Source organism: Onychostoma macrolepis, chromosome 08 (assembly GCF_012432095.1).
Source record: "Onychostoma macrolepis isolate SWU-2019 chromosome 08, ASM1243209v1, whole genome shotgun sequence".
Taxonomy (NCBI): Eukaryota; Metazoa; Chordata; class Actinopteri; order Cypriniformes; family Cyprinidae; genus Onychostoma; species Onychostoma macrolepis.
In genome coordinates, this window is record NC_081162.1 from 10,370,728 (window position 1) to 10,394,320 (window position 23,593).

General features: G+C 34.9%; 3 protein-coding genes and 1 long non-coding RNA gene across 7 annotated transcripts; 2 read left to right on the forward strand and 2 right to left on the reverse strand.

The window, feature by feature from the left end:
* The first annotated feature begins 2,147 nt into the window (after positions 1-2,147).
* Positions 2,148-3,557, forward strand: LOC131546082 (H-2 class II histocompatibility antigen, A-S alpha chain-like). Its single transcript, XM_058785407.1, has 3 exons — positions 2,148-2,316; positions 2,495-2,779; positions 2,863-3,557. Exons 1-3 carry the CDS (start codon positions 2,148-2,150, stop codon positions 2,982-2,984), a joined length of 576 nt encoding a protein of 191 aa, XP_058641390.1. The 3' UTR covers positions 2,985-3,557.
* A 4,598-nt stretch (positions 3,558-8,155) lies between these two features.
* LOC131545727 (H-2 class II histocompatibility antigen, A-K alpha chain-like) lies at positions 8,156-9,770 on the reverse strand. Of its 2 annotated transcripts, none has more exons than XM_058784804.1 (3): positions 9,688-9,770; positions 8,627-9,240; positions 8,156-8,539 (listed from the first exon to the last, which is right to left on the reverse strand). In XM_058784804.1, the coding sequence occupies exons 2-3, from the start codon at positions 8,943-8,945 to the stop codon at positions 8,427-8,429; spliced, it is 432 nt and encodes a 143-aa protein (XP_058640787.1). In that variant the 5' UTR covers positions 8,946-9,240; positions 9,688-9,770; the 3' UTR covers positions 8,156-8,426. The 2 variants fall into 2 exon arrangements, with proteins under 2 accessions (XP_058640787.1, XP_058640788.1); XM_058784805.1 differs by having other exon boundaries at positions 8,627-9,198; positions 9,688-9,758.
* Positions 9,771-12,615: 2,845 nt separating this feature from the next.
* Positions 12,616-19,567, forward strand: LOC131546025 (uncharacterized). Of its 3 annotated transcripts, XR_009272588.1 has the most exons (7): positions 12,637-12,677; positions 12,778-12,828; positions 13,123-13,214; positions 13,716-13,741; positions 15,746-15,829; positions 16,627-16,741; positions 18,546-19,567. It is a non-coding gene; the product is annotated as an uncharacterized LOC131546025 (long non-coding RNA). The 3 variants fall into 3 exon arrangements; XR_009272586.1 differs by lacking the exon at positions 13,716-13,741; XR_009272587.1 differs by lacking the exons at positions 12,778-12,828; positions 13,716-13,741 and having other exon boundaries at positions 12,616-12,677.
* A 1,960-nt stretch (positions 19,568-21,527) lies between these two features.
* LOC131546236 (uncharacterized) lies at positions 21,528-23,084 on the reverse strand. The gene is made up of 2 exons (XM_058785662.1): positions 22,756-23,084; positions 21,528-22,293 (listed from the first exon to the last, which is right to left on the reverse strand). Exons 1-2 carry the CDS (start codon positions 22,931-22,933, stop codon positions 21,854-21,856), a joined length of 618 nt encoding a protein of 205 aa, XP_058641645.1. The 5' UTR covers positions 22,934-23,084; the 3' UTR covers positions 21,528-21,853.
* Between the last annotated feature and the right edge of the window lie 509 nt (positions 23,085-23,593).

A 23,593-nucleotide genomic window follows, 5' to 3' on the forward strand; every position in this document is an offset into this window, starting at 1 on the left:
GCTAATTAATCAGTTTGGAAGCATATGGAGTTTGTCCAGCACAATCACTACAATTTTTGAACAAGGAGGAACGTCACAACCCTAAACAGCAGCAGCAACAGTAGGACATTTATCTCTGTGTAAACAGAAAATTGACAGTTGATTGTTATAGAAGAGCAATAGGAAGATTGTAATGAAAGAATGTACAGTATGTGGGTGGTGTTAGGGAAAGACAAAAGAGTATGTAAAAATAAATAAGCAATGGTGAATTTTCAGTTTACATGTAACATTTCTACAAAAAAATAAATGTACTATATAAATAAAAATGTTAATTTTCTTTTTATGAACTACAGTTATGATGTTTCCCAATCTTTTTCACCAAATTTTTACTGCTGAAATATGTATCTAAAATGCTCAGTGACAATTTTTGCATAGTATCAAAAGCAGTCTATCGTGAATTAGAAAAAAACGGCATATAACAAATATGAAAGGAAAATGCATATAACAAAACGATAATTCCATCAGTGTTCTGTGGAGTTGGTCTGGCTCTTGGGCTGCTGGATTTGGCAAAAAATGGATATATAATTATACTGAGACGTTAACACTGACACTGTTGTTAGTTCTGTTGTCCTGCACAGATGACGTGTAAATTTGCATTGCAAAATATATGTCAAAAATAAAGTTTTTCCAACTGTTCCAGTGCATAGTGTATCTAGATCATATCTGCCTAATAAAATTACATTTAGATCAAGTAAAATATGATATTATTATCACATTAAAATATGATATAAAATATGGTATTACTGTTCATCTTTCAGTAGTTGATCATTGTCTCTGCTTTGCAAAAGACTGTGATGAAAGTTTATTGATTAATGCTATTTATGTAATGTTATTTTCTTTTGGCGTGGATACTTAATACACACTACAACAATACACACATTCTTCACCATAGTCTGGCTTTAAAGACAACAGATTCAACAAAATAGCCACTACTAGTGTAAAAGAGCAGTAATCTGTTGCTGAATACTAAATATCCTCATATTTGATTGTTAGGGACATGTACGAATGTAGGCTTAACATTTTTAAATCATACAGAGACTGTAAGCATGTAGACAAGCGGTTATCTTCAATGTGCAGAGATTTTTAGTGACGTAGCAACCATTCAAATCCACAGTTTCAAAGTCCTAAGTATTAACAAGTCAAAGTACTAACAAGACACTCTGCTCCAGTTCAGCAACTGTCAATTAGATAAATGGGAATGCTAATGGATGGTCTTCAGTTATAGACCTGTTTTTGTAACTACAGCTTTAAATCCGGTTCTACTGTGGTATAGAAACAGACCCAAGAGTGACAGTCAAAAAAGTGAGGCAGCCAAAATTCAGGTGGCAGTGACCTCTGGAAATTAAGTAGTTAACTTGTGGCATATCAGTCTCAATTATGATAAGAAAGAATAAAATACATTTTGATTAAAAAAAAAAAAAGTTTCTAATGTGGCATTTCATATTGTACACTCTTCAAAAAGAAAAACAAAACAAAAACCCTATGGTACACTCTTGGAAAAAAAGGTATGAAAGCTGTCACTGGGGCAGCACCTTTGTACTGTATATTGGTACCTTAAATATACATATTAGTACCTAAAAGGTACAAAAGGCACTGCCCCAGTAACAGCTTTCATATAAAGGCTATGTGTAGGCTTGGCACAATCTGCTACTCAGTTCATATTAAACCAGAATATCCAGTTCATGACTGACCACAGCACCACACTGAATTTTAATGTTTGTAGGTGTAGGACTCACTTCTGTGAACAAACATGCTTGAAACATTTTGCGGAATAACATTTTTCATTTCCTATTTCCTATATACTGAGGGCCAAAGTAAGTGAACAAACTTTTGTGACAAACCTTTTCTGCTAATTTTGAATTAATGTTGTAATTTGTGTTTTAAAATGTAATCTTTTATTTCAATTCTTTCCCCATTTCTTTCATTGGTAAAGCTTGTGTTGTCATTTTTTGTAACGTTTAATGTAATCATTTTCAAGTGATTTGTAACAGATGTTCTAAATTCTGAAATCTTTAGGTTATCATGAATTTGGTGTGATTGAATCATGCACTGGATCAGCTGGTAGTAATGAAATGCTCTTCACTTATAATAATGAAGTGGCTGCACACATGGACCTGGAAGAGAAGAAAATTGTCATAGTACCTAATGTTCTTCTGTTTATTCCTGGCCCTGATGTTTTGGCACTTATCACTAATGAAGACCCTTCTGCTGGATTAACGCCTTTGTGCAAAGATAAGTATTTCAGGACACTCTCCTTTAATGTATCTGAACCTCTTGGTAAGTCATTGTTTTTACTCAACATCGGTGACATAATCTAAAACCGATTTGGATTAAACATTTAAAATTTTAAATGCAACTAGAATGATTTAAAATAGCCAAACAGGTTATACATTAGAGGAATCTGATTTTATGTGGTTATTATAAAACTTTAAAGTTTAAATGCATTGATAAAATTGAAACCCCCCCTGGACCTCAGTTTACCCAAGGAACAATGTCAAATTAAATGTCAAGAACACCCTGATTTGTCTGGTTTCTGGATTCTTCCCTCCACCTGTCAGAGTCTCGTGGACCAAGAACAATGTGAATGTGACAGATGAATCAACTCTCAGCAGATATTACCCCAACAAAAATGGGACACTGAATGTTTTTTCTCGACTCAGCTTCATTCCAGAGGAAGGAGACATTTACAGCTGTTCTGTGGAGCACAAAGCCCTTCAACAACCTCAAACCAGAGTATGGGGTGGGTTTGAATTTATTATTCACATTAAATCCCTTTTAAAAATACATAATCAATTTCACAAATATGTGTGTCTGTGTGTGCAGATGTGGAGATAACAGAGCCCAGCATTGGTCCATCAGTGTTCTGTGGAGTTGGCCTGGCTCTTGGGCTGCTGGGTCTCACCACTGGAGCAGTTTTTATTGCCAAAGGAAAAAAATGGATATAATTATACTGACACAAGACACTAACAATGCCATATTTGTTGTTAGTTCTGTCGTCATGTACAGATCGCATGTTAATTTGCTTTGCAAAACCTGCTGTGGAATACACACTATTGGAAAGGATTGCATCATACATCAGAAATTATTGCAATATATGTCTGCTATTCCTCTGTTGGATAAATAAGATATGAAATGGATGTTTTAGGAGAATTTATTTTATGTAAGTCCACAGGGCAAAAGGTTAAGGCCTATTTGTTGTTAAAGAAACACACAAAATGAATTGCGAACAGATCAATTTACACATCACATCTGCTAAGGTCAGATGAGTATTAACAAGTGTTGTATGGATCAGAAGGCAAATGATTTCTCTTTAAACACATGCCACACTTTTTGACAGCATTATTAAATATGTTTTGCTGAATGTAAAAAAATATGTTTTCGTACAGTTGTCCTTTCATGGTCATGTTGATGAGAGAAGAATGCCTATTCACAGATTAGCAGCAGAAATTGTTTGTTGTGTTTGATGCCTCAGCTCTGATATAACTCAATTTTTAATTTGTTTTAATAAAAAAATAAAATGAAAATGGATCTCGAAAATGTATGTTATTCTAAAATTCCATTCATGTTTCATCTTTCTCAGTGTGTTGAACAGGTGCATATTACATGCCACCAACACAAAAATCTGTCTATTTGCGCCCTCTACTGATCAACGTGATGATCTATTTTGTATAATTTGAAAAAAAGTGAAACCTTAAACCTGAATTTCAGACTTGATATATTTCAAAGTCTGTATGTAACTTGATTACCTGCAATCTCTTTTTTCTTGTCACTGGCGGTGGATCTTGAAACAAATATTTAGAATAGAGCCACTGTGCTATTCTCCATAAAATAGATATCCACACTGTAAAACCGAACAGTGAAATGAATTAAATGAAATGAGTTAATTTCACTCAAATAATAATGAACGTTCATTAGACTTAATTGAAATAAGTTCTGTAAACTCAAAATGTTGTTGTAGTAAGGTGAACTTAAAATGATTGCGTTTTGTAGTTCCCAGCATGCTTTGCATCAGACAACAAGGAAAATAAATGCAGAAATTAAGTGTTATTTTGTGTGTTTTTGCACAAGATTAACATAGAGAGACACAAGTTAGTACTTAAATGTTGTGTTACGTTAAAATTTACATTAGGTTTCTGTTATGTTGGTTTTGTAGTGTTACTATTGTGGTGAAGAGTAGAGCCTGTGGTTAGGTTGAGGATGGATAGCAAAACTTAAAGACTATATATACTGCATGTTGTTTAGCTATTTACATGCAAGTGTGTCATGAGTCTTTTAGATAACTACATTAGTGTGCCAGTGTGCTGTTGCAAACTAGCACTTAACTATAATGATTTGAATGAATATGTTGTTTATGGAAGCAAATTATATACAATTATGAATGGGGTGGGATCATGGAAGTGAGGCTTGGATTGGCTCTCTGCTCTGCCCCCCTTGTCATAAGAATTGTAAGCTCTACTAACTTTAAAAAAAAATTCAGCTTGTTTATTCAAATGTTTTGAGGCAATAAGTTTCCTTATTTCCTTATGGATCACTTATTGCAATTCTTTGCCCCCCAAAAAAGATTTTTAATTTTGCAATTGATCTCTGCTTAAAAAAAAACTTTACTAACAGCACTAATGTGTTTATCAAAAACAGTGAAAAGTCCATTAGTATTTGTTTGCATAGATTGTTGGAGAGTAGACCAAACTGGGTTTCCAAATGCAGCAGCTAGAGTCCTTACTAGAACCAGGAAGTATGACCATATTAGTCCGATTCTGTCAACACTGCACTGGCTCCCTATTAAACATTGTATAGATTGTAAAATCTTGCTAATTATGGTTAATAATGGTTTAGCTCCTCTGTACTTGAGCGAGCTCTTCTCACATTATAGTCCACTACGTCCACTGCGCTCTCAAAACTCTGGCAATTTGATAATACCTAGAATATCAAAATCAACTGCAGGCGACAGATCCTTTTCCTATTTAGCACTCAAACTCTGGAATAATCTACCTAACACTGTTCGGGAGGCAGACACACTCTGTCAGTTTAAATCTATATTAAAGACCCATCTCATTAACTTGGTTTACACATAACTGTAACGGGACTGACGAGACGTGAGACGTGCGGATCCATGTGCAAGCTTTTAATGAGCAGAGACGTGGTCCTAACAGGCAGGGTCAAACAGTGGCAAACAGGTATAACATGGACGAGACAAAGAGTAAACAAAGACAAGCGTGGGTCGATGATCAGCAAAAAGTCCAAGGCTTATAAAGAGTGTCTAATGGGTCTCAGCTGTAATCAGTGCAATGTGTAATCTGTGACAGCTGTGTGATCTGTGCGATGGATGATGGGAAATGTAGTAGATGGTGAAGTACAACAGTAATGTGATCAGTGCAATGAATACTGTGGTGAGTGAGTGACCTCTGGTGGTGAGTGAATGGAAGTTCACAGACCAGATTCGTGACAGATGGTTGATTAAATTGTTTAGGCTGTGCAACAAACTAAATAGTTTGGTTCCTGTGGTCATATTTTGCAGTATCAGCTCTGTTCTTACCCCAGTGATAGATCATGGGTCTATGAGAGCTGGCGTGCTCCACCACACAGGAGATTTTCTCTCCAGGTTTGGGGAAGTATTCCAAGTGGGAGTGGATCTGGTAGTACCAGTCTCCATCAGCCAGCTCCTCAGTGGACATCACATCATCTGTCACCTCTTTATCATCTCTCATCCACTTTAGTTTGATGGGTTTGGGGTAGAAGTCATTGGCATTGCAGATCAACATGGCTGGACTTTTACCACTGGCTTGCCTTACTGACCGGATGATGACTTCTGGTTTTACTGTTGAAATAATGAGATTAATTTTGTGTTTTCACTGATATGTTTGGTTTTTATTTATATGTTTGGTTCAGTGCATCTCACCTGCTTTTTCTATCATAGGGAGGAATAGCTGTCCAAAGTGCTTGCAGTCTCTAATGTTTTTCTCTGCCTGATTATGTAGCCACTTTTTACTAAATTCATCCGCTCATTTCATTGCATATTCAGTGTAAGCAACATCTGTGTTTTCAGTACTGTTGAATCTCAGCAATTCAGTTTTGTCATAATAGACTGAGTAAATAACCTCAACATTTTGTAGAGAACCAAGTACACGGCAGAGAGCTAGGACGAATCCATAATGGCCATGAACTGAGAATACAAGCAGCCCACAAACCATTAGACAGTTCAATACTGAACATGTTCTGACACAGTCTGCTGAACTTTGCAAATAATAATTATAAAAGAATCACAAAATAAAATATATTTACTCATTCAAGTATAAACAAAAATGTAATGTAGACCAATTTCACCATTATTAAAAAGACTATATCCTACCTGGTTCAAACAAAGCAGGCAATAACAAGGCCAGGTATATCACACAATCATAGCGCATTTTGCACTCAGTTGTTTTAGTGGCACAGAGATGGAATGAGCCTGAGTGCAGTTACAGTAAATGTCTTATAATGCCAGCCTAGTTTGCCATCGCAACTCATCAAACTGGACAATCAAGCTGATCACTAATCCACAAAACAACATGTGATCATGTAACTTACACTGGGACATTTTTTCACAAGAGCTGAACTGCAGAAAAACTGAAGTGAAAGGTCTGTGGGTATTTGGTGGCAAATGGCGGATGTCTATAAAGTAATTATTCATTTGACTCCAGTAATTTGGGATTTTCCAAATGAGGACTCACAGGAGTAGGCCACCCTCTCACCCCATAAAATGTGGAATGTTTCTGTTCTTATCCCAAAATTTTACAACCTTTGTTTGCTGATGAAGAGTTTATCATCAAGACCTGTAAATTTCCACTCTGTAACCATAAACCATGAAAGTATATCAGATCAAAATAATAGATTATTACAATAAATATGTATTACTCCATTACATTTAATTTTACTCATTCAGAGTAATATGCTCTGTATATGATAGTATCTAATTTTCCAATACCATTGAGTGATCCACCACTTAGTTCTCTTTTGTTTGACTAGTCCTTAGTCACTAATAAGGCACTTGACAGACTACAACAAATTACTCAGAGAAACCTGTAAATGTTGTTCTTTTGCACTGCATGATAAATGAAGCAGTGAGAAAAAGGTTTCGATTTTTGCTATGTTCACAGCATAAGGTTGTATGTCAATTTTAATTTGAACTGTTTTCTCATCACTGTGACACTGCATCACAGTATTTTCTCTTGCCTTTTTAACTGTGCAGTTACAATGCAAATTGCAGTTACCTTAAATATAAATCTTAGTTTTGTCCATCGATTAAAAACAAACAAAAAAAACTAATCACACATTTTTCTGAAATTAATCCCAATTAATCACGATTAATCCCACCTAACAGTAAAGTTTTTAAATATACTTTTATATTGCAATAATTTATTAGCCAAATAACTAATTTAAGTGAACTTAAAACAATCTTCACATAAACCCATTAAATGCCATATTTATCTGTGCCCTACAGCAAGTAGAAAATATAATTTAATAAAGTTATCAAACACTAAATTCTAAACTAAATAGGCTAGAGATAAAGCTTAAAACTACAGAAGTTATTGATTTTCTCTTTTTATTTTGTTCTTTGTTTAAGGGACATCACAGCAACTAGTAATTAGGATATTTTGGCTGTTGTTACTTTAAGAGCTGCCACTGCTGAACTTGATGCGGATCTGATAGCCTACTGCTTTAAATGTGATAAATAATAAATACTACATGCACAGTTTTAAGGCAGCTTTAATCGCCTTTTTTTTTTTGTAACTTCGTGATTTAACTGACGACATAACCACAACATTACATGCTAGTTTCTTTCGTGCTATGAAATGAAATGATACAGACTACAGCGCGCTGTCGTATTTGTGCGTGCAATTTGAAGGGCACGTGTACCAAGCAGTTTTGAGTGAGGTGGACAATAAAAGCTCCGCCCCTGCGTTAAATATTTTTAACGCATTAAACTGAAAAAAATATCTCCTGCGTTAACGCACTAATTTTGACACAACTAATAACTCCACATCAACATTGAGAAAAAAACCTTACAAAATTATTATTTCGCTTTCATTTTATTTGAGAAAATAAAATATTTTTTGAACATAAAAATATTTTATTTTCATGAACCATAATGCAGCTACTGTACATAGCATTAAATATATCCACCACACTATGCAAAAGTAGAATATTATATCATGTCTTACGAAGACTTACAGCTATTGTACATTATTGCAGGTGTAACATGTCTGCTGCTGTGTATTACAATATAGAACCCTGAAAACATAAATGAACTAAATTAACACTAAAATAAATTCTATTGTAACTTAAGCACATGAGCAACTAAACGTGAGAACTAAAACAAAATAACATCTACAGTTGTCAGTGTTATTGTATCAGTTTCCTTTGGCAATAAAAAAGTCTCCAGTGGTGAGACCCAGCAGCCCAAGAGCCAGACCAACTCCACAGAACACTGATGGACCGATGCTAGACTCTGTTATCTCCACATCTGTATACACAGACACAAATATTTGTAAAATTCATCATGTGTTTTAAAGGGGATTAAATGTGATTGATAAATACAATATAAACCCACCCCATACTCTGGTTTGAGGTTGTTGAAGGGCTTTGTGCTCCACAGAACAGCTGTAAATGTCTCCTTCCTCTGGAATGAAGCTGAGTCGAGAAAAAACATTCAGTGTCCCATCTTTGTTGGGGTAATATCTGCTGAGAGTTGATTCATCTGTCACATTCACATTGTTCTTGGTCCACGAGACTCTGACAGGTGGAGGGAAGAATCCAATCACATGACAGATCAGGGTATTCTTGACATTCAACTGTGGATCACTTTTGGGATAAATTGAGCTCCAGGGGGGTTCTGGAAAAGATAGAAACCACCAATCATAATATGACATTTAAAACATTTCAGTAAAATATTTTTATGCCTGTTTTATCTCTTACCAAGTGGTTCAGATGAATTGGCATATACCTCTTTAAGCATGTCAAAGAAGGTTTTGCAAATAGATACTCCCTTTTTAGCATCCTCATACAGGGAAGGAATCTCAATTTGGCCAGCAAAGTCAGGTAACGTGATGATTTATTTCTGCTCTTTGAAGTCTACATGTGCCATATGTTCATCATCAAATTTGACAATGAAATCTTCTTGATCTGAGTCACCGTATGCTTCAATCAGTCCAAATTCATGATAATCTAAAATATTTTCACAAGTCAGATTATTATTATGATTAATTATAATTCTAAGTAATTCTATGTACATGTATAGACAGAAATATTATACTTAGATAATTTAGGAACCCTTTACAGAGATATTATTTTGCAGCTAATGAAGATGCATATTAATTTTTGAAGATGTATGTATAATTTATGAGCAAGCACAACTACAGCTATTTACAGGATGTAAATTAAAAAAAAAAAAAAACATATACCTACAGTTACAACTACACTTATATGTTAAATGTAGATGCTGCAGCCTGCATTCTACTAGGCTATAAAAACACATTAATTGATAGCCTATGCTCTGTTCAAATATGGCACAAAACAAATGACAAATAGGTATTACTCCTTTTTCCATGTAAGTAGGTTACTCTGTTGATGAGAAATGATAAAATCGTTTTATAAATGTAGTCTAATACTTACATTGGCCGTTAATGTAAAGCACACAGACACCGATGAGTGTAATTCTAAAGAATCCTTCCATTTCAGCGAACAGTAGCGTGTGTGAATGAATATGCCGCTCGAATAACATGTCAGCAGCTTTTCATAAAAAAAGTTTTATTTTTATTTTTTTTACTTACATCATCCAATAGGTTGAGTAGTCATTCTGTGACATAATAGTCTCTACGGGAAGTAGAACCTGAGTTGAAGGCAATACAGCAGCGCTAGAAGTAAGACAAGTGTAAGGAATTTTGACTGTACTTCGTTTGTTGACCACTAGATGGTAGGCTACTGCTGGATAGCCATCAGCAACAACATGAACTATAATTGTCTGGCTACATCAATGCATCAGGTGATACGTATACTAGAGAATAATTAGACATTAAGATGCAAAAGTCACAAAAGTTGTAGGCATTACAATTAACATTAAAATATTTTAATCTAAATCTCAGAGAATTTTATTAAAAACTGACCGATCCACAACTCTGAGAACTCATTTTAATGAGACTGAAATATGCATCGCAGCTGTATTATTTATTTGTTTGTTGTCTATTTATTTACTTATTTATTTTCTTGCCAGGCGACTGTGTTTTTAAATTGACCAATGAAATCGGCTGCGGGGTTAGAGCATACTGACATGGGAAAATCACGTTACAAATGAACCTGCTGAGCAGGGGGATCTGGGCTGCGTTCAGCCCCGAAAAAACGGTGCAAAACGTTTATTAAACGGAAACAATGATGCGTTGAACACCCTGTTCTGATGACGCAAGTGTTGCAACTATGGCAGCTGAGAAGATCATTCTTTGTGTTCTTTTTGAAGAATTTTCGGAGCCTGATGAAATCGATATAAATACGTGTTTAATACTGCAAAATACGCTCGATGTTACAGTCACTGCCCTTGCCGTCCAGAATAAAAGAGAACATCCAAAATCGAGTGAAGGGATTTGTGGATGTGGTTCCTAATTATTGTGATCCAACATTTGCCTCGCATTTCAGAATGAAAAGAAATTTCAGATGAAGGATAAGCCACTTCTTACCTCCGAGACTGTGTTATGATCTATATGACCTTATTATTTTTATTGTGAGTATTAGGCTTATGATTATTGCTGATCACTGTTGTTGTGCTATGATATTGTAATATTTACCATTATATAATTAGAGGAGCATAGAAACGTTTATGAAAATGTCACCCACAATACAATAGCAAAATATATAAATACGTAGTATTTTTATGTTACATTAATCAGTGTCTAGCACACCTTCCTAAGGAAAGGATACGGACCAGAAGACATTGCAATTACTACATGTTTTTTAGACAGACTTAAAGAAGTTCCATATCTATGCTTTGTGCTGTGCTCTTATTATTTCAGTTATTTTGCCTTTAATGTAAATAAACATGTGCAAACAATATACTTGCTCTTGTGAATTTATTTTGATGTTAATTACATTTACTTACAAATTCATCAATATCATGTAACATATGCTATGTTACTACACAACTCTTAATATCTTCAACTGTTGTGTATACCGAGCTGCAGCGGACACATATTAAATGGCTTCACTTGGACCCATTGTGCGAGCTGTCTCTTTAATACCGCGTGGTTTATATACCCCTTACGAAAATTAACCATGGTTTTTTTGTAGTAACCATGGTTTAACTATGGTTTTTGCAGTAAAACCATAGTAACTACAAAATTAACCATGGTTTTACCACAGTAACCATAGTTAAACTATGGTTTTTGTAGTAAAACCACAGTAACTACATAATAAACCATGGTTTTTGTAGTAAAACCATAATAACTACATAATAAACCATGGTTTTACTATGGTTTTTGTAGTAAACCATAGTAACTACAAAATGAACCATGGTTTTACCACAGTAATCATAGTTAAACTATGTTTTTTTGTAGTAAAACCATAGTAACTACATAATAAACCATGGTTTAACTATGGTTTTAGTAGTAAAGCCATAGTAACTACGAAATTAATCATGGTTTTACTGCAGTAACCATGATTTAGCTATAGTTTTTGTAGAAAACCATAGTAATTGCAAAATAAACTATGGTTTACCACAGCATTTTTAGTAGAACCATTACAAAATAACCCATGGTTTTTCAAAAGTATTAACTACATATTTAGTTATTTCTTACTCTTAAAAAAAAAAAAAATAGGGCTCAATAAAATAATCATAATTAATCTCATGATTTCTGAAAATGAAACAATCAAATTTGGCAAATGTGTTGTCAGTTATTACAAAAAATACACTCTTAAAAAATGGTTATTTGGCAGGGTGTATGGTTCCATGAAGAACCTTTAATATCCAGAAGAACCTATCTGTTGCACAAAAGGTTCTTTAGACTATATAATGGTTCTTCACAATCAACATTTTTGTAAATATTTTTTTCTGGAAAGTGAGATCAAGTGAGCTAAATGTTCCTAGCTGCCTGGTCCAGAACTCATTCCAGACTCATTTTCTTTTAGTTGTGTTCAATTAAAGCTCAATAAAGTATAAATTTTTAGTTATAAATAGTGTTTAATTAAAAAAACACCAGTAGATCAGTCCTTTTATACTTTTTACTCCTATTTTAATGCTGTTTTGCATGACTCAAAAAATGTATTATGTTTATTTAGCCAATGCAAAGTTTAGTATAAAAATCATGTTTTAAAATGAAATAAAAAGGCTGAGTGATACAAATCTTAAAATATATATATATATTTTTTATTATTTATCCCACTATCATACATTTTGCACCAATGTATTGGTCGTAGAACTACAAAATGAGTTTCAAATTCGCGATTTAAAGAAAGATTTTAAGAGGTGTATGAATGCTGCATGACTGTGACGTGTTTAAATGGACTCGCGCGCTCATTCAAACGCTGCAGCGGAGGGAGTTTCCATGGAAACGGTGTGCAACACTGTAACTGACGAGCAGTAAATCTCCGTCTCTCGCTGCTGTTTTCACTGCTTTCAGGTGAGTTTAGTCCCTAAAATCACACAAATATCACATACAACTGTTCCAGACACTTTCTTACATGTAACTGACATGTTTCTGTTGAATATTTACTTCACAGAAATGTTTTACAGTCTTCGAAAAAGTCCGCTAGCATCTGTTTTCAGACGAGGTATGTTAGGCTAACTCTGAAGCTTGAGCTCTTATTATGAAAGTTTGGGTTTTTAATCACATCTTTATGTGTAGATGAGAGGTTTTGATAGCTTTGTAAAGGGTTTGCTGTCAGTTTGTCAATGGTTTATTGGAAGTTGTCTAAGTTATTTCACCTAAAATATGTGCTTTACTGTTAATGGGTGACGTCACTTACATGAAGCACGAATTAACTGAATCTAACATCAGTTCAAAAGTGCTTTGATCTTTCATGGTAAACAAATATTGATAAATTAAAATTGTTCTGTGGTTTCAGGAGTGATAATATAATCTTTCTACAAAGGAAGAGAAGCTCCAAGATTTCAAAATTGCTGAAGGGAGCTGCTGACAGAAATGCAGAAAACACAGGTGAGCAATAGAAGAAATATGCATTCATATGCATTTTTTTTTTCACAACATATTTTCTTATATCACCATGCATCTGTTATATTACAGTTCATTAAAGGAAGGTTTTGACAGATAGTGACACAAACCTAAATACATGAATGTTAATAATTTTATTTTAAGAAATTGTTTGTGTGTGTGTGTGTGTGTGTGTGTATGTACAGTTTTCTTTTCTGCGTTTCACTTCTGCTCTACACTGTAAAAAAATTTAATGTAAAAAAACAGTGAAATGCTTGGCAGCACAGGGTGCCAAGAATTTACCATTAATGGAAATAACGGTTAAAGAACGTTTTTTTTTTAAACGGTCAATGAATGGCAGAAGCAGCTGCCAAACAAAAACTGTACAATTAAGGTACAACATCCTTGTTTTTTCTTAATTTTTTATTTTTATTTTTTACTTTACAGGTAGTGTCTGGATTATAATTGTGAAACATTCTCTGTGAATTTTTTATTTTTTTTTTGCAGTTAACCATCATCTAACAACAGCATAGGTGCGAATAACTAACACTACATCAACAACTCCACAGTTACTGCTTTTAAATAAAACTACATTCAGCATAACATCTGTGTCACTTGGTCTTCTCCTGGACTGAAGCACACACTCTACTCTTCAGCACGATGGTGACCCACAAAACACAGACAACAGAAACCCTTTAAATCCCAAAATAACATTAAACACTAACAGATCTCTCTACATCTCAGCATCTTCACTTATTACAAACCAGTCTGACTTATTTATTTCATACAAAACTTATTGAGAATTAACAGAGGTTTAGATGTTATTTTATTGAAATTAATCAAGTTTGAAGTCACCATTGTGGAGATAAGCGTTTGCTTAAGTTGGGCTTCTGACCCTTCACTTATTAACAATGTTTTTTTTCTCTGGCTGCTGTAACTGTGTGTTTGTTATAGCAAAACCTGCAAGAAAAATTCTGATCAGATGAAGTGGTTTACGTGCTGATGATGGTTTTGTCATTGTGTAGTGGCCTAACTCACTAGCCTCATCAGAAATGTCTGAACATGTTAAATTTATTAATTTCACTTTGTTGTAGTGCTACAATTTTATTGCTTGAAATATGGCCCTGCTTTGATATTTTGAAGGTTTGTAAGGTAGTTTGAAAAAATGATTTAGGTGAGAACACGTAGAGTCACAGACATCAAGAATCTGCATATGAACCTCAACAATGGTAACAATCTACAAAATATTCAGATCAGCTCTGACCGTCACAAAACCAGCTTTTTGTTGATTGTCACCATTGTTGAGATTCATGTGCTGATTCTTGATGTTTCTGTGAATCAAAAAGCTTTCAAGACACTTTCTGTATAATGATAAAAAAATGGATCTCTGACTGCCATAACATCACAAGAACGCTGTATAAAAAAAGACAAATAAAAAACACTAATTTAATAAATAAAATAAAAAACATTAAATGCTAACGTACTCAAAGACAATACTCATGATGTGATCAGGCTACTATATGATGATTAACTCATCATCAATAAGTAACCAGGTTTATCTGATCAGAGTAATTTCTCGCTAGCAAAGTCACAACAGCTAGAGAAAAGCTGATGTTATAAAGTGAAGAGTCAGAAGCCCAACTAAAGCGAACTCTTATCTCCACAATGGTGATTTCAAACTTTATTATTTTCAATAAAACATTAACATCTAAACCTCTGTTAATTCTCAATAAGAAGTTTTGTATGAAATAAATAAAGTCAGACTGGTTTGTAATATGTGAAGATGCTGAGATCTAGAGAGATCTATTAGTGTTTAATGTTCTGTTGCTGCCAGTCTTGTAACATTTAATTAATTAATTAGTTAATTAGTTAATTTTACAGTGAAGGTGTTTGATTTTAATAATTTATGAAATTCCTGTAAATGAACAGTGTTGTCAGCTTGTTTAAATAAGGAGATTTTAATTTAATTTTAAAGTTTTTGTTTGGCACCCTGTGCTGCCAGTCATTTGGCCGTTTTTTGTCTTTTGTTTTTCAGTGAAAGTGTTTGATCATAAAAATTCAGGAAATACCTGTAAAATAACAGTGTTTGTCAGATTATTTAAATAAGGATATTTTACTTTAATTTTATGGTTTTTGTCTGGCAGCTGTTGCTGCCAGTCATTTGACCATTTTATCATCTAACGGTTTTGTTATTTTATTAATTACAGATTATTTTTGTAATTTTACATACATTTGTGAAAGAAAATGTACTGTATAAAAATACAGTAGTTTTTCTGTATTAAAAACGTGAATTATTGTAATTTGTCATTAATGTCATAATCCATTAACATAAAACATTAAACATAATCCAGCCAAGTAGTTAATTCAGAGATAATTGTACAGAGTTTTGACTGCAATTCAAAATAAAAGAAAACAACCTGAAAAAATCACAGTTATTTTCCATAAAATTACGATTTTTTTTTTACAGTGTAGCTTGCTTCCTTTAAATAAAGCTAAATATCGTTGGCTCTGTGATAAATTGCATATTATGTTTCTAGATTATATGCTGATGGCCGTGCAGCAGAGGAGCGCAGAGTCTCTTGTCGGACAACATCTCTAAGTCGCTATGTACCATGTTACTAGTAAGTAAAACCTCAAACATACAGGACACTACTGTTCAAAAGTTTACTGTTCAATGATTTTTTAAAATGTTTTTTGAATGTGTTTTTTAAGTAAGTCTTCTGCTCACCACTACTATATTTATTTGATTAAAAATACAGTAAGAACAGAAACATTGTAAAATATTATCATTTAAAATACCACTTTTTTATGTGAATATATTTTAAAATGTAATTTTTTTGCTGTGATGTTAAGAAGCAAAAACTGTTTTCAACTGTTTTAATAATAAGAAATGTTCTTGAGCAGCAAATCAGCATATTAGAATGATTTCTGAAGGATCATGTGACCCTGAAGACTGGAGTAATGATGCTGAAAATTCAGCTTTGATCACAGGAATAAATTACAATTTACAATATATTAAAATAGACAACAGTTCTTTTTAACTTGTAATTATATTTTGCAATATTACTATTTTTTTTCCCCAAAAACACTGTAATGTTTCCAAAATCTTGACAGTTACTGTATAATTGTTACTATATTGCTTAAATACCATTAATTGGATGGATTTGTGGTCCAAGATGCTGGGATAGGCTTCAGCCCCCAAGATCTTAGAGAGGATTTGGTTTGGAGAGTGAATAGATGGATGCATGAACTTCCAAAATACTTTGACTTGCTTTGATTTTGTTTCTATTCCGACTGCTGTTCAGCTTAAAAATACCTTTCCATTATCGTTGTTTGTCATTTTGCATCATTATACCTGTGCTAAACCTATTAAAATTAAGAAACTAATGAAAGGTTGTTTTTTTTGTTTTTTTTACAGGATCCTATGTACCCAGCCTCAACCATTCATCAGAAGGACTGTGAAAGCAGGAACTCTTTGAACCACCAGTGGCAGTTTCCACGGGATGAAAAAGGGCATAGTAGTGGATGATGAGGTACTGACATTAACCTGCCAAAAAAGGTTCCTCTGTGACATTTCCGCGAAACCCCCTTTTTGGTTCTTTCTGTCACCTTTTTTTAAGAGTGTAGATGAGTGTGCAGAGGTGGGACCAAGTCATTGTTTTGCAAGTCACAAGTAAGTCTCGAGTCTTTGCATTCAAGTCTCGAGTCAAGTCCCGAGTCAAGACAGACAAGTCCCAAGTCAAGTCTCGAGTCAAAATAGGCAAGTCCAAGTCGAGTTGCAAGTCCTCAACTTTTAACTTCAAGTCTTAAACAAGTCATTAGTGCTCTTTGCCCAAATTAGTGTCTCAGTATTAATTCCCATATCAAATTTATAGTAATTTATATCAGGAAGTCGGGTAGAATATGTTTTTACATAGTTTAATTTCATGTGAGATGGGTGCCCTTAGTAAAACTACTCAAGTTCAATTTAGGGATTGTGCCAAAATAGGACAAGCAGTGGAAAAAATAAAAAATAAATAAACTATTTTATTAGTAACAGAATATCAAAGACAACATAATTTCATAGAAATTACATGAAATACTTCAAAAGTAATTAAAATGAAAATAAATACTTTTTTTAGAAATACTTTGCATGTGTGCATAAGAAGAATATATGCTAGGTTTTTGTTATATCTAAGCCAATGAGCCATTATTTGGAACCTCAATGAAACATGTGAGCAGAAACTCAGAAAGAACCGCTTTGAAAGAACTAGAAGAAATAACTGCTACCATACTTTATGTGAGAGGAAACCTGCAATATGGATGCAGACAAACTCATGAAGACAGTCATTCAAAAATGCTGTGCTACCATTCTTTATAACTAAGAGTAACAAAGACAAAATGTTGTATGTTAAATGTTAAGTATATAATATGCATAGTTGATCGCTAAATTTAGGGGCTATATGTACTATAGGCTACAGACTGATTTACAACACGTGAATTCAATTAATTATCCTGAAAGAAATAAAAGTGAAATGAGTGCCTGGTGAAGGGGGAAACAAAATTAGTATATTTTATAGTTATATCTAGACTACAATTCACAAATCATTTTGTGAAAGAACACTTCTTCAAATTATATTTTAAAATGATCATTAGGCCAATTGCAAAAAAAAAAAAGGGTCTCAGAGAGGTGTTTACCAATAAAAATGAAAATTAAAGCACATCGAGTTGGTAGAGCTGCGAGGGGTCGTGGCGGGATGTGGATCCGTCACTCATGGTCCACCTCGGCGTCGGACAAACAAAAGAAGTGAGGAATATGTTTAGCATTTCACAGCAGCGGTCACGATGATGATGAGGCGAGCACCAGTGATCTCCTTTCTCCTCCCTGCCGCTCAAACGGGCAGGGCAGCGCTTTTCACGAGCGGAGATAGAAACTACTTTTTTTTTCGTATCTCGGTTCTTTTGTTGTAAGTTATGCTATTACTCCATTAATTTATACTAGCATATACTGTATATCAAGCGCTCCCTGAACGCAGTCTCTGGCTTACTGCCAGTCAAGCGCAAGCACGCCGCACCCGTCTCGAGTGATAACGACGCTGATCTGATCAAGTCTTTCCGAGTCACAGGGCTCAAGTCAAGTCTCGAGTCATTGCTGTCAAAGTCTAAGTCGAGTCTCAAGTCTTCTTTAATTATGTCGAGTCGAGTCGCAAGTCATCAAATTTGGGACTCGAGTCCGAGTCACGTCTTGAGTCATGTGACTCGAGTCCACACCCCTGTGAGTGTGCAACTGACCAATAACAACTGAGTATTCCAGCAAGTTGTTTATTAATATTGTGTATATATTCTTCTCATTTTTAGGTCCTGAGACCATATGGGGTGAAGATCAAGACAACCAAACCAAAGGTGGACTGTAACCTACTGGACTATATGATAGACTTCATACTGACCACTACTGCCATGTATGCAGCATGAAAAGTTTTTGAAAAAGGTGGCATTTCCTTCACCAAGTAAAAGTGTGGAGGATTCATCTGGCCTTCATCGGGCCCCCATGAGGTGACTCGATGTAGAATAAATCAACTTGCTTTAGGCTTGAAATGACTGAAATCTTCTCATGTGAGTTGATATCATTTAAACATTCTTTAAAGTACTTCTCATTTCTTGTGAATGTATTTTGTAGTATGTGTAAAACTTTTCCACTGAAAGAACCTTTTTTACCTTTATTGATATTGTAATCAAGGTTGTTAATGCTATGGACTGCACACATCTGCCTGTGTTGGGCTTGTGTTCACAGGTTGTATAAAACTAGGCCTGGCTGCAACAACTAATCGATAATGAAAATAATCATCAACGAATTTGAATAGTGCATCAAAACAAACAGACCGCTCATAATTCTGACTAAAATACACATTTTGTTCAAATATTTTTTTGTTAGAAATTAAGTGTAGGTTTAAAACCCTACATGTAACACAAGTAATCATATTTATGAGAGCAGTAACAGTAAAGGCACTATGGTTGGAACTGTCCATTAATATAATATAATATAATTGCTCTGTTCAGACGAATGATTGTGTTTATTCTTCGTACCTCTTACAAGTTAACATTGTGTTTTTTTGTTTAAATTGTTTTAAATTCTGTTTCAAAATAACAAACAATCTGTTGTTTTTAGGTTTAGAATGTAATGTTTGTATTTTAAGACTTTAATGCTTATAATGAACAGCAGAGCCTACATAAGGCATCTTTACACAGCAAAGGCGGCACAGAAACCAAATCTGAAGCGGCATAAAACCACGAAAATGTGCTTTTACACAGACCGTTTAATGCTGTTCTGAAGCGGCATAAATGCATTTACACAGGAATTAAAATTGCGGGAAACATATACCTTTTAAAATAACTACAATTTTAAAATTAGTTTTAACAAAAACAAATACTATAAAATTGCATAACAAATATAAAAAAGAACAAATATTATAAAGCACGAAATAAATAAAAACATGACATTTTAAAATGTAACTACATTAAATTTAAATTTCCTGCACGTGCTACAGTGTATCGTGCGCTGGACAGTTTGTCACAATGTTAGCTTCTGTGGTATTGACAGTCATTTTCTTTTTCTTAACAAAATTGTTCCAACTGGAAAAAACACTTAAAAGAAATTATGAATTACTGCATCGGGAACATCGCCGCACGATTAAAAGAGGCCGAAATCTGTTTCAAAGAGCCAGAAAGTCACTCAGGCGCAGACACAACAAACGAAAATTGATTCTAGCGTTAGCTTTCAGGAGACAGCAGATGTCTCCAGACCGTCGTGTGTGGGTGAAATGTCGTCCGCAAGGAGATGTTTTTTGGAATGTAACGGTACACAATTACAGTGATACTGATTGGGTTAAGCATTTTAGAATGAGTCGAGAGACTTTTATGTCCTTGGCTAATGAACTCAAACCAGCTCTACAAAAGCAGGTTACAAACTGGCGAAAGCCAATTGATTACAGACGACGACTTGCCGCTGTGATTTGGTGGTTTGCTACACCCTGTGAGTACAGGACTGTGGCTGAATTGTTCGGCATCGGCGAGGCGACATTGTGTAAACTCATTCGTGAAGTTTGCCGTGGAATTCAGCGATTAATGCTCAGAAAATACATTCGTCTTCCATACGGCCCTGAACTTGAACACGCATTATCTGGTTTTGCCAGTCGAGGGATGCCTTTTTGCGTGGGTGCTATTGACGGTACACACATCCCAATCATATCACCGAGAGAAAACCCCGCAGACTATCATAATCGCAAAGGCTGGCATTCAATAATCCTACAAGGCGTAGTAGATCACAAAATGTGGCAAGTATCTATACAGACAGTTTTATTTCCTTTTGTTAATTAATTATTTAGGCAACTAATCACAATTTGCTGCGTTTAGTTTCACAGATGTTTACGTTGGGTGGCCTGGAAGGACACATGATGCTAGGGTACTGGCAAATTCTGATATTTATTGTCTTGCTGAGCATCGACAGGGTGGTTATCTTTATGCAAGAGAGGTGAGAGAAGTGCTTGTAAAATAGTCTGTGACCATTTTGGAACTATAGGCTAGAATGGAGCACACATTATCTGTCTTAATTATTTGCTAGAATGATTTATATTTAATATTCATGTTTCAAAGCCCATAAATGTTCTTTCCTGTAATTCATCTACTGGTATACTGTAATAGTCAAACAACATCTTTGAACATTGAACCATCCATTAAATACTATATTATTTTTTATTTATTTGTTTGCTTTAGCACTTAGGGCACATTAATGGCTTGGAGATTCCTCTATATGTAATCGGTGACCCGGCCTATCCCTTGAAAAAATGGCTGATCAAAGCATTCCCTAACAGTGTTACACTCAGCCAAGAAAAGCGACACTTCAACCATCGGTTGAGCTCGGCAAGGATAGTTGTGGAGAATGCATTTGGACGCCTTAAAGGAAGGTGGAGATGCTTACTGAAGAGAAATGACATTAACATTGACACTGTGTCAGATGTAGTGCTGGCCTGCTGCGTTCTGCATAATTTCTGTGAATTCCACCGTGAGCAATACCTGGACAACTGGGCATGTCCCCAAGAATGCGTGGAAAGACCTGTTGTTGACAACAGGGATGACAGTGCATCTGCTGTTTCCATTCGTGATGCCTTGCTGACCATTGTTTGCAGGAACTAGTTGCTGTATTAATGTAAACTGTAAAACTTTAAGTTTGCAACAAAATTGTAAACGTGGCATTAATGAATTCAGCGAAAATGTTTTTAATGTAATTGTTACATTTGTTTTGTTCTGTTACTTTTTTTAATATAAAACAGATTAATACAGACAACTACAATAGAACAGAAGTCTGAACAATTGAACAAATAGGCTACTACAAGTATGGGGTTTTAGTCACAGAACAATAAATAATACAGAAAAATAATTACAACATTCTATAAATACATAAATAATTTTAAAACTATTAAATAAATAATATAATTAATAATAAATAAATTCATTCAAACATTCATTTGTTGATGAACAGTACTCATTTTTTTTCATGCTTTAACATTTCAGGCTTCAGAACTTAGTTATACTGGATTAAAAAATTGAAATGAGAATATGCATAAATCAAGTCAAATGCCTGCATTACAAGCCTAGTCACCATCAAGGTTTTATAAGTAGGTCATCACCCTTTCATAAGGCTCCTCCTCATCACTATAACTGTGTGGCACCGTGGATGGTGCAGCATCTCGTGAGGCAACATGAACTGATGATGCTCCAGACCTCCATTGGTGAGTAAAGGGCTGACGAACAGTTGACTGGGCACCATGTGGAGGAAATATACTTGCTAAGATATTGCCAAACTGACTAACAGCATCCTGTTGCATTGCCCGCATCTCCCTGGTCATTTCCAACACTGTTTGTCTGTGCTGAAGTTCTGCCTCCTTCTCCCACTCCCTCTGCATTTGCAGTAGTTGCTCCTCTCTGGCAAAGAACTTTTCCTCGGACTCGTTGAGGTGATTTAGGAATGCAGCACTCATTGCCTGAGCATGGTCTGCCTTAGACATTTTTCTTTTTTTCGCAGGGAGATGGCTTGTCATTTCTGGTGTACCTGTAGATGAGAAGAAACAAATTAGGACGTTAGGATTTGACTAAACATCACATACATAATAAATTATCTTTTTTAATTTGAAACACCTTCAGAATCAGGGCTGTTTATATAATTAATAATGGGGTTCATCAAAAGAAAGCACATGGAAATTTACTCAGCATTCATACATTAATGTATTGAGCTAATGTAATTCAGTGGAAGCAACTGAGAATTTCTAATTTTCCCCGATTTGTGTTTATTTGTCCAGTTGTAAATAAATAGGCTACAATTATATATGAATACACATTAGAATAATTTACTTTAGGCCTGCATCGCGCAGATATAGGCTACATGTGAATATGAACTTCTTGGAGTGACAGTGAAAGAAAATAGTAGCCTATAATTGTAGTCATTTTAAAACTAACCATTTATGATATATTGCAATGTTCATCTGTAATAAGAGACTAAAATCGGAAAACTTACTCCTTGTTGGCGGACTTATGTCGTCTTCATCTCCATCTTCGGTGGCGCTGTCAGTTGGAGATTGCGCTCTTTCCTCTGTCTGTGTCAAGCATCCAACAGCATTTACCGGCAAAGCACAGGGACGATGTCCCCAGATATTATCACACAGATCATAATAAGCGGATGACTTGGCAGTCATGCCACTCGTGTTGTTGTGGTCTTTTGTTTTTAGGTAAACACTTTTAAGACTTTTGAGCTTAGCCGTAACCTGCTTCTTATCTCTCTGCACACCGCAAAGTCGAAGCCTCTCAGCAATAGTACAGTATACATTGCTGTCTCTTACAGTTCCGTCAATTTGCCGGGTAATTTCCTCCTCTGCTCTTATTAAAAGAAGCTCCCTTACTTCTTTGTCGGACCAGTTGTTTCCCCTATTAGTAGACATTTTTTTTTTAAATTAATGTTAGCTAAAACAAATGGAGCTAGCGGTGTTTTTGGCTCGAACAGACAGGCGTCCTTTGGGTTGTCATGACAACGACGCTGTTTAGAGGGGCACTGTTTCGCGTTTCATTTTCACTGAATCAAAACAGCATTGCGTCGTCTTTGATACTAGGGACTGAGGTGGGTCAGACCCGGCGTATTTTAGGTCTGCTTTTATGCGGCATTGCGTCTTTACACTGAATTCTGAGCAGACACAGACCCGCTTTAGAGCAGCCTTAAATCGGCTGTGTAAAGATGCCTATAGAGACATTCTTTATATTTGTTTTCATAGGCAGGATGTGAAATGACATTCTTTAAAATAATGGATTAAACTTATTTTAATTAAAAAATTATGTATATATTTTATTTATTTGTAATCCAA